Raw genomic sequence first — 15646 nt, 5'->3', positions numbered from 1 at the left:
TACGGTCTTTTTTTTTTTAGTTTTATTCATTTCAAACGGGCCGTAGTTTGCCCACGGCTGGGCTAGGTGCTCCATAAGCCCCCTGCCCACTGGCGCAGGGGGCCGGTGAGGGCGGCGCGCTGCTGCCCACTCGCTCATCCACTAGCGCACTCTGCAGCCACTGTTTCCCCAAATAAAATCTAATGCTTCTGACCTGTCCCCGAGGGCCCTTCAGGGAGGAAAGGAGGGGACGGGAGGAATCAGGAGAAGGGGCCTGGGCCTAGGTGTCTTCCGCAAGCGGCAGTCAGCACTGAGAGGCTGTTCAGGAGCTCGAGTGCGCAGGAGGGCACGAGCCCTGTCCTCCCTGTCTGCACGCCAGGGCCCTGTGTTCTACAACCAGAGGTGGTGTCTGCGTTTGGCCGCTCGCTCAGGCCCACAGGCTTTCACAGGACACAGGGCCGTTGCCCAAGGCCTGTGTCTCGGTGGCTGCCCAGGGAGATGTGCCTTCCCTCCAGGAGCACGCCGAGGGCAGGGTCTCGCCCTGTTCCGGCTGTGTCCCTGCAGCCTCAGGACCCAGGGACCCTGCACAGAGAAGGCACGACAGACGTCTGGGGAATGAAGGAGTGAATGGTGGCCTGTGTTAGCTACATCCAGGTTTCCTTTACTTTGAAGGTATTTGTAACGGGCAAGTGGTGGGTGCCGAGTGCCTCACATCCTGTGCCACCGCCGCTCCTGCCCCCTGCACCCCTCTGGCCATTTCTGTGAGTCATCTGTCCTGAGGCTGTTCAACTGTTTCTTCATTGCAGTCTGGGCACCTCCATCACATCTCATCCATGGAAAAGGACTTTGCTTTCTCACGTCCCCCTGCCCCTCGCCCCAGTGACCTGGGTCTGCCTGTGAGGCTGGCCGTGTGCACAGTGGCGCAAGGCGCAGACCTGGTCCAGGAGCTGTCCTGCGTTTACTGGCCTCATTTCTCTGCCTCTGGGTACTGTCTCTGGCCACAGTGGCTGTCACCTGGTTGCCTCTCTGGAAGCAGGTCTGAGGATGGGGACCTAAGCTTCAGGATGCAGGGTTTCCTAAATTCCCGTTTCCAGCCTAATTTCCAGAGTTCCTGTGTCTAGGGGCAGGGCTCCCCAGGGGGCAGCAGCTGCCCTGTCCCCACCCCCCACAAGGTCCCCACCCTGCCCGCCCCTGGAAAGCTCTCAGTCCTCCCTTGCCCTTCGAGGAGGCTCATGCCTTCCTCATTCCTTTTCTGTTGTAGTGGGGCCTCAGCAGGAGCCGTGGGCACACAGGGTCGAAAGGGTCTGGGAAAACCAGGGGAGAGCATCATGCTCGCTCAGGACTAGAAATCTGTCTGGGAAAGCACCTCGGCTTCAGCAGATACAAGCAGGGCCAGCGGCACAGCTCTGCCTTCCCCTCCCGCTGGGCCACCTGCCCTGCCCTGCCCTGCAGGATGCAGAAAGCCACTGCAGCCCTCACTGAGGCCTGGGCCTTGCCGCTCCCCTTGCCCTGCCTCCGGGGATGCCGGCCACTGAGATGAGGACCCTCAGGGTCACCAGGGAGAGGCCCGAGAGCAGCAGTGCCTGCCCGCCTGCCCTCCTGGTCTCTCGGGAAGCTGAGGTTCTGCTCGCTGAGCGGTCAGCCGGGGTGGGAAGAGGACAGAAGGCAGGGGGCTGCCCTCACTCCTGCAGCTCAGCTCCGAGCCGGGTTTGCTGGACTTTAAAGATTGCCCAGCAGTGAAATTGCATTTAAAGATCATCAACCTGGTCCTGTTTAAATTTGGTGTGACTTTGGGGGTCACAGATGCCTTTTTAGTCCATTGCAGTTCCCACAGTGTTACCCCTCCATCCTCTCATCCAAAGCCACCTTTCTTCCCTTCTCTCCTTTCTCTTTTGAACGACGTTTTGTGCCTCTCAGATTTGTCTGGCAAACTTCAAACTGGGGCACTAGCTCTGGACACAATGCCCATTTCCCTGGGGCAGCGTCCTCCCATCGGCCCACAGCCTAGTCCCAGGCGCTCAGGAGCCCTCGGGGGCCGGGGGGACGTGCCTCCAGACGTCATTTTGCTCCCCATTGAGAGAGGGGCACTGAGTTGGTCTTCATGAGGGCACAGTGCTGCGGGGACCACCTCGCGTGCCACTGCCCATGGTGCCCAAGGGAGGACCCAGCGGAGTGGGCGGGTGGAGTCCTGGCCCCCCTGACTGCTAAGTGTGTGTGTGGGGGTGCATCACCCTGTCTCTGAAGCCCGTTTTCATGTCTACATAGTGGATGTGTGAGCACCCCTCATGGGGTGCCTACAAGGACATGGGGTACTCCAGTAAATGTTGGTGGAAAGATTCTTTGTACCCTCAAACTCAGTCATGAGGGTCAGGCTGGGATAGGGGATGCAGAGAGGTAATGGCCAGCCACATGGGTCCCCATGGCTCAGGGCTCCAGAGTCCCTGCTGAGCAAGCCCCCCTCCCTCATCATGGCCCTGACTCCCCAAAGGACATGTTGGTTAGCTGGGCCTTTTCTGGAAGGATCAGGGGTGGCCTGCTGGGCACCTGAGAGCTGAGGGTCTTTATTCAAGGCTGAAAAGGGCCCTTGCCCCACACGAGCTGTTCTGGGCACCTCCAGAGCCACACCAGGGCACCTGCAGCCAGTGCCAGCCCGAGGGGCCCAGGCAGGAGGACGCTGCAGGCCATCTGGTCCTGGGCTGACCCTCGGCCCCTCCAGCCTGGCCACAGCCCCTCCTGCATCTGGAGAACTGGCAGGTGCCCTGCTGGGAGCCAGGTCGCCCAGGGAATGTGGAAGGAATGAGATGTCAGCTCCTCTGAGAGGCTCCCTTGGGTTGTGAGCTGGGCCACCCTCCTCTGGGGCCTCTGCCCTGCTTACAGCCATGCAGCCCCCAATCTCATGGAAGTGGCCCCACTTACCTGCCAGATGTTTATGTCTCCTAGCGGCCAGCCTGGCACACAGTAGGTGCTCAGTAAACACCCGCAGCAGGGGCTTGGGGGTGGGTGAAGGGCTTTGTCTCTGGCCCAGTGTGGGATTCAGGAGAATGGCCCCCTGGTGTGTTTGTTTGCTGCTGGGCCAGGCCCAATGGGCTGGGTGACTTTCTTCTCTCCTCCTCCATCCCCTTGCAGAGCAGCACTTTCCAGAGATTGAAGGCAAAATTGCTTGAAAGCCTGTGCTTTTATCCTCCAATTTGTAGCCATTTAGCAGGGCTGGGCGGAGGGGCAGTGAGGGCTCTGGCTGTGCTGTCTGCAGGGAGGTGCCTGCCTCCGCCGCTGCTGCAGAGAACGGAACGAGTCCTTTGTCCTCGCTTGAACGGCCCTGGGCTGAGGGACAGGCAGCTGCGGGGGGCTCAGGCTGGGTCCTGTGGGGCCAGCAGGGTGGCCAATGGCTAGTGTGCAGGCAGCACTCAGCCTCCAGAGCTACCTGCAGGGGTTTCCCTGAGCTCTGGGCCCCGCACGTGGTGTCCGCTGTCTCTGCTCATGCAGCACCCAGCCTCTGGGCAGTGATGGCGAACCTTTTGAGCTCAGCGTGTCAGCATTTTGAAAAACCCTAACTTAACTCTGGTGCCGTGTCACATATAAAAATTTTTTGATCTTTGCAACCATAGTAAAACAAAGACTTACATTTTTGATATTTATTTTATATATTTAAGTGCCATTTAACAAAGAAAAATCAACCAAAAGAATGAGTTCGCGTGTCACCTCTGACACGCGTGTCATAGGTTCGCCATCACCGCTCTAGGGAGCCCCTTTCTCTGGTCAGTAGGGAGGGGCCTGCCTAGAGACCAGAGGGGTCCTCACGGTACACGGAGAGTGTGTGAGGGGGCAGGTGCCCGCGGGAGGAGTTCCCCGGTTCCTGGGAAATAAAGGTGCCGGCAGCTGGGGTGGCACGGTGTCTGCCGCAGGGTCGTCTTCACGTCTCCGGGCGGCTCTCTCTGCAGAGTGGGACTCGGTGTTGGCACTGACCTGCCTCTGCCGTGGAGGCCCTGGGACCCACGCCCCGCTGTCACCGTCTCTGCGTGGGAAGTGAGGTGTGGGACCGTGGGGACAGAGGAGTGGCTGTCTGGGAGGGGGAGGGGAAGGGAGGGCCCTCGTGGCTCCCACCCTGGAGTCTGGATCTCACGAGTTGGGCTGCCCTGGCCCCTTTCCTGGGGTGAGACCAAGGTCTGCTGCTCCAGGAGGAGCCCAGGGCGCATGCAGGTCCTTCTCTCCATTGTCACCCCCAGTCCTGCCTCCAGGCCTTTGGGCAGGATGGTTTCTCTTCCAGAGATGCCTCCCCTCCCTCTGCTTCCACCCCCCCACGCCCCCACCTTCCCTGCCCCTCAGCTCCACCCCAGGAGCCCGGGAAGCTTCCCAGATGGAAGTCATGGCCGAGAAAGATGAGAACCTCATCCTGGGGGCAGGCAGGCTGTGGCAGGTGGGGCTTGGGGTGTATTCTCAAGGCTGGAATGGGTCCTCTGGACAGTGATGGGGTGCAGCAGGGGGGGCACTGCTGGGCACCTGCCCTTACTAAGATTAAACCCTGGTGGGCAGCCAGGCTGCCTTCTCCCCACTGCAGCCCCCACTGGGAAGGAAACACGGAGGCCAGGGCAGGGGCAGGCCTGGGCCTCACACCCAGAGTGGCCTGTGTCTCCCTAGCACCCCACTGCAGCCCCCGCCCACAAAGTCCTCAGGAATCAGCACCAATAAAAAAATACACTTTACTGTGGACCTCAGAGTCTACAGGGCCGGCTCAACGGGTCCAGGGGGCGTGGAGCATGCAGGGTGCCACAGGGTGCACGGAATGTGGCGAAGCGGACCCTCCACTGGGCACCTGGGCCTGGTCCCTCTGCCTGCCCTGCAAGCCTCAGGACCCTCGGGGCAGGGCCAGGCCCTCGGACCGTCAGCCCCAGGAGACACTGGTTGAGCAGAGGAAGTGGGGTGGCAGCCTGCTGACAGCAGGTATCCGGGCTTTGACCACTTTCAGAGCCACCAGTCCGGCCCAGCACCCGAGCCAGGGGCAGGGTGGGCAGAAGCAGCTGGTGCAGCTCAGCCGGAAACAGCAGCACGAGGAGAGAGGGCGTGGGAGCCCACACCTGCCAATCCTGCCCTGAGCTCCTCTGCAATCTTGTCTCTCTTGATTAAACATCCAAGGAACATCGAGTTCACAGATGTGTTTTCCTTTTCTTTGTCTTCCTGAAACACCCAGAATGGAAAAGCAGAGAACAGCAGCAAGCTGTTGGCACTTTGGGGGCAGAGAGAGTTGGAGGAAAGAGGGCTGAAGGGGTCGGGCCGGGCTTAAGAAGGGGCAGATGGCTGCAGAGCCGGCAGCCCGGGCTGGTCTGGAGCTAGGGAAGGTGTGCAGGTGTGTGCAGGCGTGCGCGCACACGCAGGAGCAAACTGCTGGGTAGAAAGCATGGAGCACACGCCACGCGCTTGCTTTGGGAAGGACACGAAGCAGGAGCTGCAAACGGTGGACCCACTGGCTGCCACGCTGTCTGTGGGGAGGTGGACATTGTGGCTAAGACCCCCAGACTGTCCCTCCTGGGGAAGAGTTAGGATTTGGGTGGCAGGGCTAGTCACTCGCATTCCAGTTCAGGCAGTAGGGTCCTCGGCCAGCCCACCAAGCTGCCTCCACGGCAGGCAGGTGGTCTAAGAGAGGCCACGTGGCAAAAGTGGGGGCCGAAGAGGAGGCGGCGGCTGCCCAGAAACCCCGGTGTGGGCAGAGGGCCTGGGTAGCCAGCTCACTTCCAGCAGTGCTCCAGAGAGCTGTGAGGCTGGACCTTGAGCTTGTGGGGGCACAGCAGCTTGGTGAAGGCCCGGCGGAAGCTGTAATGGCACAGTGGATAGAGGATCGGGTTGACTGCTGAGTTGGCCCACAGTAGCCAGAAGGATGTCTCATACCAGTAGTCGGGGACGCAGTGGCCGTGGCAGGCAGCCCGGATGATCATCAGGAGGGTGTACGGGGCCCAGCAGAGTCCAAAGATGCTCACGATGATGGCCAGCGACTTGGCCACCTTCTTGTCCCGAGACAGCCGGAAGCGCTGGGTGATGCCCTGGGACACCATCTTCATGCGCTTCTCCAGCGACGCAGAGGATGCCGACGGCTTGGAGCCCCTCTTGAGCGAGCGAGGCCGCTCTGTGCCCCGCGAGGAGCTGCCTGAGCTGGAGGTGGGCGAGTTTGCCGTGCCCCCACCACTGCCCCCCAGGGCTGCCTCCCCTGCCTCAGTGCCCGGGGCCACCTCGCCGACCCCGGCGCCATACCTGTGCAGCGGCATGGCCTCCCTGCGCCCCTTCGGCCAGCAGCCCCAGCAGCCGGGTGCGGCTGGCGGAGAGGGCTGGGCCTCCGGTCGGGGCTCCGGGCCAGTGGCCTCTCGGACCCCGTCCAGCCGGTCGCGGGTGCGCTTCTGGATGTTCAGGTAGATGCTGAGGTTGAAGAAGGTGACGCTGAGGAAGGGCGTGAAGAACTCGAGCGTGGAGGCCGTGATGAGGAAGTACCAGTTGTAGAAGAACTCCGCGTAGCAGTGGCCCTCGGGGATGGAGCTGCCGCCCGACAGGTGCTCCCAGCTCAGGATGGCCGGCCCGTACAGCAGGAAAGCCAGCACCCACACCAGCGCCATCTTCCACACCGCCTGCCGCGTGTTGCCCTGCTGGGCCCGGTAAGAGACCTGCGGGGACATGCTGGGTCAGGCATCTTTTGGGTGTCATCTCATTTAATCTTTACAACACCCCCATCACTCTCCCCACTTGCTTTCTGGGTGGCTCAGGGAGGGAGGGACAGACCAGGTGGATCGGCTAAGGGGGCAGAGTGGGTTCGACCCAGGCCTACTGACCTCAAACCCATGCTCTTTGCACTCTGTCCCATGCCCTTCTAGATAGGACACATGTGGCTTCTGAGCAGAGAGCCCTTGGGTGCCCAAAAAAGCCGTCAAGGAGAAGACATAGGAGCAAGGTGAGACTTCTGCTCCGCTGTGCCAGGCTCATGACCATGTGGTACGGTCATGGGTGCCCCAGCAGCCCAGGGCCCCAGCTCATGGTGGCCACTCACACCAAGGGGAACTGGTGGAGCCAGGAGCTGATGCCTGTCTTTCTGGGATGCACAGAGACACACAGACACACACACAGGCACAGACATACACATACACACAGACCCACACACACAAGGCAGGGGGGTGCCACCAAGGGCCTCTGGCTCAGATCCTCCCTCAGCTCCAAAGACTCTGCACCTGCCCCAAAGAGGAGGCTGAAGTGACCCCCTTCCTTCAGGAACACCTGATGCCAGATCCAGGTGGTGCCTCCTGCCTGTCCCAGGACCAGTCTACTGGCAGCAAATGACTACTGAGTGGGCAGCTGGCTGTAGAGAGTGCCTGGCATGTCAGGCGTGAGGCAAGCGGGACCAAACTCACCTGGCACTGCCCACATCCCCTGCTGGGTGCCTTCTGGGCCACTCCTGACCACCTCCCCCCAGGAGTGAGCGTGGGCACCCGCATCCCAGACTCACAGCGCGGGTAACGGACAGGAACCGGTCATAGCTGATGAGCACAATGTTGAAGACGGAGGATGTGCAGAGTAGATAGTCCACCACCAGCCACAGCTTGCAGAGGCCCCGGCCGAAGGGCCAGCGGCCGGTCAGCACATAGGGCACATACAGTGGAATACAGAAGGCTCCTGTGGGAGAGCAGGGCCGTGGTGGGTCAGAGCCGGACCAGGGTCTGTGGTCAGACCCTCCACAACGCAGAGACAGGCAGGACCTGTCAGTCGCCACCCTTCTTGTCAGCAACCTCACCTTACCCACCCCCTCCACCGTCTCCTAGACACACCCTCTGCCTGGACCTGGCCTTCGACCCCTGCCCAGCCCCCAGGCCCACCAGTGTCCCCTGGGCTTGGGTGCAGGAGGGAAGCTCCTGTGTGGGGGCCTCTGGGCACAGGAGCCCCTGGTCCTGATTCAGTGCTTCCCAGGCTTCTTCTTGTCCAGCCCTCCCAGGCCCCAAAGGGAGGAAGGGAGAATTTCCTCCCTCTAGCCCCTGGGTCCAGGCCCTATCCTGGCTTTGGACAGCCTTTCCTCTTCAGTTTAGAAACCAAGAAAACCTTTTTCCTGATTCAAAGGTCTCTCAACCAGGGCCGCCAGCGGCTCCGCGCCCAGCCCCTCTCAGCGCCTGGCAGACGCACGCGCAGCCCCAACAGGTGTCTGGCGCTCCAGCCCCCTCCGCGCGCGCCCGCCCTCAGCCCGCAGCAGCTCACAGACACGTGAGAGCGCTCTCCGCCCTCCCCTTCCCAATGCCCCCTCCCACAACACCGCTCTAAAACCCCCATTCCATGTCCCTTCCCCCAAACCTTCCCCAGCGCCCTCCATGAGTCCTAAGTCCCCCATAGCCTTTGTTTGCTACTGCAGAAGCCAGCGCTGCACCCGTGCCGCTGCGCCTGGCGCCTCGAGCGCCCGCCTGCTCCGGCCCCTTCCCCACTCCCAACCCCCGCAACGCGGCGGCGAAGCCAGGAACTTCGCCCGCGCCCATCACCCATCGCCCATCGCCCATCGCCCCACGAGTCCCAGGCGCCCCCTCCCCAGGCCAGTCCGCCCCGCCCCCCGCCCCCCCCCCCCCCCGCTGGGGCGTGTGCCCGTACAAAAGGCACCCAAGTCCGGCGCTCCAATTCCCGCTGGCCTGGCGGGCCGAGCGCTCCAGGACTCGGGCAGGGGTTGGGGGCTTTACCCACGAGAAAGTCGGAGATGGCGAGGTTGAGCAGAAAGAAGTTGTTCTGGGTGCGGAGGCTCGAGTCGGCCACGAAGGCGAGCATGACCAGCGCGTTGCCCAGCACCGTGGCCACAATGAGCAGCGCCATGAGCGCGGCCAGCACCGCGGTCCAGGCGGCGGAGAAGCCGCGCGCCCCGCCCGCCGCCGCCGCCGCCGCCTCTCCAGCCAGCGCCCCCGACGCGTTCAGCGGCCCGTCGGGTGGCGGGCGCTCCATGGCCCTGCCGGCTCACGCGGCGCTGGGACTCCGGGCAGGGCGCGGACCGCCGGCTGGGCAGCCGGGAGGGGCCCGGGCCCGGGAGCCTGGTGTTTGAGGGCTTTCAGCCCGGCCGGTTTCCCCGGGGGATGCCCGGCGCATGGTCCGAGGGCGCAGAGGCCGGGGCGGGCAACGCCGAGGAGGCCCAGGCTGGATTCCAACCCGAATAGGGCTAGCGGCACAACCGCAGCGGCCCGAGCGGAGCCGGAGCCCGAACCGCTGCCGGAGCGTCTGTGCGCCCCAAGTGCAGCGCGCTGCCAAGTGCGCCCCGTGCCCAGCCGGCCGCCCCCCGCGCCCCGCGCCGGGCTCAGCGCCGGCACCATTGGCTGTAACCCTCGCCCCGCCCCCGCCCCGCCCCCGCCCCGCCCCCGCCCCGCCCGGCGCCGGCAGCACCACGGACAGCGCCGCGTGCCCGCCAGCCGCCGGGGCCCAGCCTGGTGCGCACAGCCGCTGGCTGGGAGCCGGGCCGGGGCGCGACGAGGGCGGGGCTGGGGGCTCGGCCTGCAGTCAGCGGCCAGTGCGCTCTGGAGCCAGGCCCTGGGCCGCTGGCCTGCCTCCTGCCCTCAGCCCGGTGAACCCTGGCCGGCCCTCGTCGGGACCCGGGATGCCTGTGGGGACCTGGAGTAGGGGTAGGGGAAACACCTGCACCCGCGCGACCCCTCCTCATTCATCCTTGGTGCCAGGGGGTCTGAGAGAAGGAACGTCTTAAAGAAAAACAAAAAGGGAGGGATCTCTGAGAGCTTGTGCTCCGATCAGGGTCAGCCCTCCTCCCCGCCCATCTGCGTGGGGCTCTGGGTCTCATTCTCCCCGTGGACAGGGCCCCGCGTAGCGGGCAGGGTGACCTACAAGACTCAGACAGATGTGGAGTTACATAAGGAAAGATGGGGAGCCAGTGGGCCCTGCCAGGAGGGGAGCTTGCCCACCAGGCGCTCAGATGGGGCCCCAGGTTGAGGGGGGAGTGTCCAGCAGCTTGGAGCCCACGTGCGGTGGTCAGCGCTGCATGGACAGAAGAGGTCACTGCACTCGCTGGCACAATCAAGGCCCCCGTAGCTGCAACTGCGTTAGCGCCTGCAGGAGGGGCTGGGGGAGGAGAGGCAAGGGCGGGAATGCCCCTCCCCCCAGGCATGTTCAGATAGACAGGGTCAAGGACACATTCAGCTGGAGACACTCACAGACAGACACGCCCACACGCAGATACACAGACACCCACAGACCAGGGAAAAGCACCCAGCGTCAGTCTGGGGCCTCCAAAGGGCAGTTAGACAGACAGACAGACACGGCAGACAGCGACAGTGAGGGGAGCAGTGCCTGAGGGGAGGGAAGCAGGGGCTCCCACTCTCCTGCAGCCACACTTCCATGGGCCTCGGGGAGGACAGAAGCCCAGTGTCTGCGTATGGGTGGGGGCTGGGAGACTGGGGCAGAGGCTGCCGACTGGACTCCTATACTCACCGCAGTTTCTGGATCCTCCGGGGACCACCCCTCCCACTGGCCCCCAGAGGTGCTTCAGAAACTGGTGGCGGGAGGACCCACTATTCCACGACTTCTTGCAGCCTGTGCTGGGCGGTGTGGGCTCCAGCTCACTCTCCTAGAAGCCTCGCTGAGTACCTGGCTATGCCTCTCCCACCCACCAGCATAGCCTGCTCCTCTTACCGGCTCCCCCAGCTGCTCCCTCACTGCACCCAAGGTGACTGGGGGGCAGCTCTGTGCCAGGATCAGGCCCTTAATTGGTGGTGAGACAAGCAAGGTGAAGGGTTCCTGGAGAGGTCAGTGAGGGCTGCTGGACCCCATCACTCTCATCACAGGCCTTCCTGTGCCTTTGGTGCTGGGCCAGGGCTCACTGTCCATGCTCCCGTGGAATGGACTCCACCAGGTCCTGCTCCTCCCCCAACCCCCCTGGGTCTGGCTGTGGCTAGCGAGGCTGCATGCCCCCGCCCCTGGCCCAGCCTTGGGAGATGGAGTCGAATGGGGATTCAGAGGGGGCTCTGGCTCTCTCCCTCACTGGCTGGGAGCCTCCTCCCCAGTCTCAGTGGAGGAGTATGTGTTGCTTACCATCCAGGGTGGAGGGCCCATAAAGGGGCCTGTGCAGTGATGGCTCCTTCAAAGTCTCAGTGACCCTTGTGACTACCAGTATTCTGGAGATTTCCCTGGTGGACTCACCCCACAGCAGCCGGGGTGGGGGATGGGCTCAGTCAGACTCAGGGGTGGTCTTCCTCTGCAAATTGAGAGCTTCAGGAGAGGAAGGGCCAGGGCTGGCCAGTGGTCTGAGAATGGCCGTAGCCCACGTGGTGAGTACCATCTCCGGGCACTCACATGTGTGATCTTATTACCCCCCTATTTACTCTATGAGGTTGGTAGGATCAGTGGGCCCTGTACAGAGCTGGACACCACTGGCCAAGGTCACACAAGGCCAGGCACCCCTGGGGCTGCCTGGACCTCTCTTAATGGCCACACTCCTGGCCGTTCCTGAGGTCAAGGCCCCCGAGGCCAGCAAATGCACCAACCCTTAGTGCATAGTGTCCTCTAGGTCCAGCCCAACCCAGCCAAGGCAATTCAGAGTGAATAGGGCAGGTCCCTATGTGACTGTCCACAGGGCATCTTGCCCAAGGAGTGGGTATCCAGGCCCCAGATCGTGGGGAACCCTGGGAAAGGCTGGCTGAGCGCTGGGATAGAGGACAGGCCCTGACTTTCCACTCACTCAGACCCCCAAACAGAGGGAGTAGCCTGGGGCTCTGGTTTCTCCATTGTTGAAACAGTCAACATTTTGGGTGAAATATGTCCAGTCCAACAAGGAGGCCATTGGGAAAATGCACCATTCACACCAACCCTAGCCAACTAGCAAAACCAGCGCCTGCAACTTCTCACGCAGGAGAAAGCACACGTGCTGATTGAGTGACCCATCCATTCCTCCATCCAGAGCTCTTACTGCTACACCTCAGGCACCCGGCTGGCTGTGACAGAGCGTGCGCAGTCCTGAGCAATGCGTGTGCAGGCTCTAGCTGCTGCCTGGGAGGAAGGAAGCAAGGCCGGGGACGGAGAGCGCAGCGCAGGGCTCCCCTTCAAGAGAGAGCCTGCCCTGTGGGGTGAGGTGCGCTGACAGCCCCTGGTGGCAGTCTGGCCTCTGGGGTCTCTGCTGAGGCAAAGGACTCATCTTGCCAGTGGGTGGAGCTTGAAGCTCCTGGTCTTGTACCTTGTGTGGACGGAAAAGTGGCCCAAGTGAGAATATCTACGCGTTCGGGGCAGTGCCCAAAGTCCTGGAGGGCTGGTCAGGGCCGGGAGGGACAAGGACCTGGTGGAGACAAGGGGCTTGGGGCTGGAGCCATGTGGGTGGACATGTGATTGTGGGCTCCAGCGTGAAGGCCCTCCCGGGAAGCTTCCATCAGGAAGAGATGGTTTAGCAGGCCCCTGGCACGGGCCGCCCAGAACTGGCATGAGGAGGTCACGCTGAAGGCCCTGCTGGGACCAGGAGCGTGGCCTCCCACCTCCCCAGGTTGATCTGGCTACTGCCACCGCTGAATGTCCACCCCACCCACCACATAACCAGGCCGCGCCCCCCTGTGGCATGTTTTCCAGGAGGAGAAACTGCCACCTGGTGGCAAGTTGGCCGCATTGGGCCCTTCCTCGCACACCTGCTCGGGTGGGGGCTTGACCCCTGCCCGCAAGGCTGCACCAGCATCCAGGTGTGGAATCCCACACGGCCTGGGGCCCACTTCCCGGACAAGGATGCACAGGTTGCACTGCCTGACACACCGTCCTGAAGCCACTTGCTTCACAGGACACAGGTGGGCACCACCTGCTGTGCAGTCTAACACGAGAAGTACACAGCACCTCATCTCCAACAAGGACAGCTGAGCACGGGGGCTGGGGTGGAGGCGGGCCTGGGCCCCTGGCCCCTCCCAGTGACCCTCTGGGGAAATTGTGCCTCCACCCTCTGGGCTCTGCAGGGTTAGCGGCCCCCTCCCCAGGGGGTGCACTCTGGCCTGGGCACGTGGTGTCTTTTGAAGCTGACATATGAGAGGTATGGGAGACAGAGGTCAAGGCTTTTGGCTCAGGCATCTCAGAGGATGGCGCTGACAGGAGTGAGCCGGGGAGTCTGTGGTTGGAGCAGGCTGAGGGGTGATGGAGTGCTGATAGGAGTGTGTCGAGCTTGATGCCAATTGGACATTCTGGCGGGGAAGTTGTTAGGCCCCCCAGGGTCCAGTCCCGGGCCTGGAACCAGAGCCTGGGCGGGCAGCGGCCTGCCCTGTTCCTTCTGGGTCTGGGGCCAGGGGAGCTCTGCACTGGAGACACAAAGTTGGGGTGACTAGTGTCAGGCCAGCAAAACACTGTCCCATGTGTCCTGTGCTTCTGCACGTCCTGTGTGTCCGGCGCTGTCACGGGCAGAAGGCTGTGCCTCCACGCTCTCACTGTGCTAGAAAAACCTTTCTCCTCCAACCAACGGCAGGCCCACAGCTGCCCCCGCAGTGTTCTGCCCTGTGCGTGGGGACATGGCCCAAAATGAGAAATAATGAGAGGAGCCGGGAGGCCGAGGCCAGCTGCTGGGCAATTGTCCTGCCAGTATGGCCCAGGCACGTTTCCAGGGTCAGCGCTGTGACCCTCTGAAGGAACCAATGTTTGCTTTCTCCTTCCGCAGCAGCTCGTTTAAATAAGGAAATGCAGATTTTTCTTTTTTTGTTCCCTGTCTTTTTTTTTCCCTAGTGACATTCTGAGCCAGATATGGGTGCATCCTGATGAGCTCAGAGTTCGGGTGTGATCAGAATGGCTCCTGATGCCACAGATTTGAAATAAAAGCCATGTCTGATTTCCCTGCCTTGAGGGTCAGGGCTGAATTGGGCCCAGGGCCCAGTTGGCAGGAAGGCAAGAGAGGACAGGAGAGCCAGGGGTTCAGTTGCTGTGGTTTGGCTACAACTCAAAGAGGCTTCAGGAAGTGAATGTTTCGCGTTGTCCACGGCTGGAGCATCCAGGAAATGGGCTTCAGGCACAGCTGCATCCAGGGGCGGAGACAGCTGCTTCTTTCCCCCTGTCTTTCCCTGTGTTCACCTCATTCCCAGCAGGACTTTCTCCCTGAGCCCTCTCCCTGCAGCTCCGCGGTTCTCCTAACTTTCCCTTCACTCACCAGGAAGAAGGGGAGCTGCCAGCAGCACCCAGAGTGAGCCCTGCTCACACAATCCTGGTGGCTGACTTGAGCGCGAAGCAGTGTGGGTCTGAGGTCCTGGGTCAGTGTCATTTGCACCACCCCTGTGGCTGGAGGGGAGGCTGTCAGGCAGGTGGAGCCATAGTTCTCCCCAGCAGCTGCCCTGGGGGTCCTGTGAAGGCCTCTGTCTGCCCTTCCCCCAACAGTATCCTTGTTGCGGTGCTGAGGAGCCTGGGCCCTGGGCCTGGGCACTGGGAGCGCTATGAGACCCCCCGGGGAGGCCCAAAGCTCCCTGCCCTCAGCCTTGGTTGGGGTGGTGGCCAAGCCATTCTTTGGTCTGGACTCTTGGCCAGCTCCTGGCCCATTGCTGGCTGCCAGCTGCCTGCCCTTGGAGGTCCTGCCCCCACCGGAGTGCGTCCCTGCTCTGAGCCCTCTGCCCACAGTGCCACCATCACAGCGAGTTGGAGCAGCCTGACCATCCACAGCCTCGCCCTCCCTTCGGGGTTCCAGTCCTGCACTGGGCTTCTCCTGCGGGGACCAGGTTGGGTGGCCCTGATCACAATGCTGATGAGGTGAACTGGGCCTGGTGACCTGATCCACGGTGCAGACCCCACCCTGACCTGGTCAGGGCCCCAGCCCAGCCCAGCCTGCACGCCTCTTCCCAGCACACACACTGGTAGCCCCGCAGCCTCACCCGTCAGGATCAGCCCACCTGACCCCTTCCCACCTTGCCTCTCGGAACCTTCAGGACTACTCCAGGTCTCTGCAGTCCTGCCCGTGCTGTTCTGTGCTGGGGCCCAGACCGCGCATATGCTCCTGCATGTGAATGTGCCTGTGGTGTGTGCCCAGTCCCATCCCCTGGGCAAAGGAGCAGCACCTGACCGCACAGGTCACCCTGGGCTACTCTCCTAGAGGCAGCCTTTAGGGGAGCCCAGGGGCTGGAAGGAGGGCCCCACTCAGAGAGCTGCTTCCTGCAGGAGACAGAGCCTGGCCCCAACTCGCCTCTGTTACTCCCCCAGACCCTGGGGATTCAGGGCAGCTCCTCGGAGAGCCTGTGCCTGTCAGGAAAATAAAGAATGAGCCACTGTCTCAGTGTCAGGGGCATGGGATCCAAGTAATGAAGACATCCCTGAGGTCTTGAGGGAGAAGCAGGGGGCCTGGGGCGACCCCAGGAGCAGGGCCAGCTGTGTGTGTGTCTCTGTTTATGAATGTGTGTCTGTCTGCCTACAGGTGTGTCTATGTATGTGCATTTCTGCGCATGTGGCATGTGGGTCTGGCTGTTCTCATGTCTGTGGTCGGTGTGTGTGTCTCTGTGGGTGGGTTTCTGACTCGGGCCAGGAGCGGTACTTGTCTTCCTTCCTCCCTGTGGGGACAGGCCAGGTCAGAGAGATGTCCCCCTCCACAGTGCCCCGGCTGTAGGACCAGGTCGTGGGCCAGGCCAGAGGTCGTGATACTCCCGAATCAGCCCCTCCCCTGGGTCTGGGCACGGCTCTCAGCCACTCACTGGCCACACACACTCATACAGCAACCAAATGGGAAACAAGCTGTCCCTCCTGG

General features: G+C 62.4%; 1 protein-coding gene across 2 annotated transcripts; it reads right to left on the bottom strand.

Moving 5' to 3' along the window:
- Positions 1-4652: 4652 nt before the first annotated feature.
- HRH3 (histamine receptor H3) lies at positions 4653-9256 on the bottom strand. Of its 2 annotated transcripts, none has more exons than XM_081097802.1 (3): positions 8668-9256; positions 7457-7623; positions 4653-6623 (listed from the first exon to the last, which is right to left on the bottom strand). In XM_081097802.1, exon 3 carries the CDS (start codon positions 6573-6575, stop codon positions 5700-5702), a length of 876 nt encoding a protein of 291 aa, XP_080953928.1. In that variant the 5' UTR covers positions 6576-6623; positions 7457-7623; positions 8668-9256; the 3' UTR covers positions 4653-5699. The 2 variants fall into 2 exon arrangements, with proteins under 2 accessions (XP_080953928.1, XP_080953927.1); XM_081097801.1 differs by having other exon boundaries at positions 8664-8965.
- Positions 9257-15646: the final 6390 nt, after the last annotated feature.

Source organism: Myotis nattereri, assembly GCF_964212035.1.
Source record: "Myotis nattereri genome assembly, chromosome: 8".
Classification (NCBI taxonomy): domain Eukaryota; kingdom Metazoa; phylum Chordata; class Mammalia; order Chiroptera; family Vespertilionidae; genus Myotis; species Myotis nattereri.
This window is presented reverse-complemented; position numbering and strand designations above follow the sequence as displayed.